The sequence below is a fragment of the Fonticula alba genome (assembly GCF_000388065.1).
Source record: "Fonticula alba strain ATCC 38817 unplaced genomic scaffold supercont2.6, whole genome shotgun sequence".
NCBI classification, from domain to species: Eukaryota; order Rotosphaerida; family Fonticulaceae; genus Fonticula; species Fonticula alba.
This window is the reverse complement of record NW_009242976.1, coordinates 2,072,100-2,075,064: the sequence shown is the minus strand read 5'-3', so window position 1 is coordinate 2,075,064 and position 2,965 is coordinate 2,072,100. Positions and strand designations below refer to the sequence as shown.

General features: G+C 69.9%; 1 protein-coding gene across 1 annotated transcript; it reads right to left on the bottom strand.

The window, feature by feature from the left end:
* Positions 1–160: 160 nt before the first annotated feature.
* Positions 161–1,230, bottom strand: H696_04100 (hypothetical protein). The gene is made up of 4 exons (XM_009497983.1): positions 813–1,230; positions 584–649; positions 361–455; positions 161–277 (listed from the first exon to the last, which is right to left on the bottom strand). The coding sequence occupies exon 1, from the start codon at positions 1,179–1,181 to the stop codon at positions 879–881; it is 303 nt and encodes a 100-aa protein (XP_009496258.1). The 5' UTR covers positions 1,182–1,230; the 3' UTR covers positions 161–277; positions 361–455; positions 584–649; positions 813–878.
* Positions 1,231–2,965: the final 1,735 nt, after the last annotated feature.

The window sequence follows — 2,965 nt, the reverse complement described above, 5'->3', positions numbered from 1 at the left end:
GGGGGAGGAGCGCAGGAAGTGGCCAGGATTTCGGGCCAGGAACAGGGGGGGTGAGTGTGATGGCAGGGGTGAAAAGAGGCAGCAAAGGGAAGGCAGGCAGGCGAGGCATCCACATGTGAGACGGCGCAAGAGCAGCTGCGCGGCCATGCGGTACACGCACGGTATACTCCGAGTGGATGAGCAGGTCCTTCAGCTCCACCAGAAGGGTGTACGGGCGAGCGTACTCCGGGGGCGGCAGGTCAGGCAGGAGGTTGCCCTGCAGGGGGTCGTTGAAGTACTACGGGGCCGGGTGTCAGGAGCACAAGCGACAGAGCGAGAGGCGGCGAGGCGGCCAGGGAGGCGGGGTGACACAGGGCGCACGTGGATCAGACCGTTGAAGCGGTTGCTCACGCGCTCCTTCATCGGGAGGAGCGGGGGGGGCAGGGGAGTGCCATCGTTGGAGAAGGTGACAGGGTCTGTGTGGGTGTGTGGGTGTGGTGAGAATGTGAGTGGATCATATCCACGGATGGAGGGGGGCCCCGGGCTGGTGCGCGCATTGCCATGCCGAGGGGCAGGAGCAAAAGGAGGGGAGGGAGAGACGCACCCTTGGAGGGGGGGGCGCCATTGCGGAAGCCGATGATCTCGTCAATCATCGTGGTCTTCTCAGACACTGGGAGACACGGGGATAAGGAGGGGGGCGGGGGGAGGAAGAATCAGCAAACAGCCCGGGAGCTGGTCAACAAACGGCGCAAGGTGGGGGGGGGGGGGCGGGGGAGGGCGGTGACATGGCGGTGGCATGGCGGTGGCGTGGTCTCGCCACGCGTGGGACATACCGAAGAGGTCGGCCACCTGGGCCGTGAGCAGGATGGTCATACCAAGGAAGAAGACCTTGGTCACCTTCAGTGCGGTGCTGTTCTTGTTCTTGGCCGCGCGGGCGGCCTTCTCGATGGCCTGCTGCTTGGCCAGGGCATCAGCCTCGGCGATGGAGGGGAACTCGAAGAGGCCGGTCGAGGGCTTCTTCGAAGCGGCACCGGCGCCGACGTCAGCGGCCGCGGCCGCGGCACCGGAGGGGGGAGGCGGGGCAGCGGCGCCAGCAGCGCCGGTACCAGCGGCCGGCGGAGGCGGAGCAGTGGCGCCAGCGGTGCCGGTCGGGCCGGCCGGAGTGTTGGGCCCGGCAGTGGAGTACGCCCGGTTGGGGGCATTGCGGCGCAGCAGCGCCTGCGCGTAGCGGCGGCAGAAAAGGGAAGCCATCTCGGGGAGCGTCCGGCGGCGGCGGCAAACCCAGCGCCTGGGCAAGAGGAGAACGAAAGCGAGGGAGGGAGGGAGGGAGGGAGGGAGAGAGAGAGAGAGAGAGAGAGAGAATCGGAGCGCGCGGGTGTTGGCGGCTGTGTTAGGAAGGAGCCTGGCAGGAATGACGGGGGACAGGGCAAAGGGCAGGGGCGAAGGGCAGGAGCGAAGGGCAGGAGCGAAGGGGGTACTTGCTGTGGGAGCTGTGTGGGAGGGGGGAGGGGGGAGGAGAGCAAGAAAGGGGAGGGGAGGGGGATGCAGGCGAGCAGGAGGTGTCCTGCCGGGGAGACGACGCCGAGGCACATCAATCTGTCACGAAACCCCCCACAAGGACTGTCCAGCACTGGAGAGGGAGGGAAAACGCGCGCGCGCGTTGCGCACGCGACCCCCCTCCCCGCCTGTGAGGGGGGGGGGGGGGGGGTCGCTGGCCCGCGAAGAAGGAGCCAGATGGACACGAGCCGCCGCGACACGCGCACCGGGCCCGATACCGCGGCTTCTGGTCTTGCAGACAAGTCCCAGAGGGGCGCCAGCCGGCAGGGAGGGGGGCATAAATGACTTGTTCGGCACACCACCGCCCTTGCCTGCCCCCCGCCCGCCCCGCCCTCCGGGGAAGGTGTGGCCCGACGGGTCGACCACATGCCAGGGAGCTGGTCCGGCTTCGCGGCGCAATGCTGAACCACGTGTGTATTTTGTCCTGGGTCTCGTGATCGCGCAACCCTGCCGGGCGCCTCGCGACACGGCCCCACGGTGCTCCTCGGGGGTAATTGATCCGCGTAGCCATGAATGGGCAGAACGCCCGCCTGATCAGCTGGCTCTCTTGCGCCAGGGGGGCCGGCATCTCTCTCTCTCTCTCGAAGGCTCGGGCGAGGGGGGAAGGGCGGAGCGTTTGCGAAACACCCCCCCCCCCCCCCCGATGTGAGCGAGCGTCCGTCATTTGCCTTCTTCATTCCCGAGAGGAGCCTGCACGGAGGGGAGGGGGTCGACGGCGCGAGGACCCCGCGCCCGGGGACCCGGCGAGCATCCGCCCGTGGTGGGGCTCGCGCGGCGGCCTGCCCCCACGTCCTCGCCCCTGTGTCCTGCCTTCGTCAGGCGCATTTCCCCGGCAAGGGCAGCCCCCTCTACCCCGGGCAGCGCGCACTCAAGCCGGGGGGGGGGGGGGGGGGGGGGGCGGCTTCCCGGCGAGTGTGATGCCCCTGGCCCGGGGATTTGGGGGGAGGGGAGGGGGAGAAAGCGGCCAGAACGGTCCGCCGCCCCAAGTGCCCGTCGGGCGGGGCATCTGCCTCGCACGGGCGGGGACGAAACGTGCCGGCGCCGTGGCAGCGGGCGCAAGCTACCGGGGGAGCGTCCGGCCAGCCGCATGCCGCGATTGCAAGGACAACGAACCGGCACCGGGACGGGCTATCACCCCTCTCCTCCGGGAGGGGAGCCCCCACCGCGCAGGACAGAACATGGCCTCGTCCGGCGCGGCCGCCCCGCACCACCACGGGCCCGACACCATGCGAGCGCGCGCGCGCGCTAGTGCATGCACGCTCCCCGGGGCGCCTCGTGCTCGGGGGAACACGCCTCTTGGCGCCTGTCGAGTGCGGCGCCCGGGGGTGGGGGGAAACCCAGCATGAAGGATCTCTGGCGGGGAGGGCCTGGCGCGTATGGGGCGCGCCCCCCTCTGCCTTGCAGACATGGGGTGGCTCCGACAAAGGGG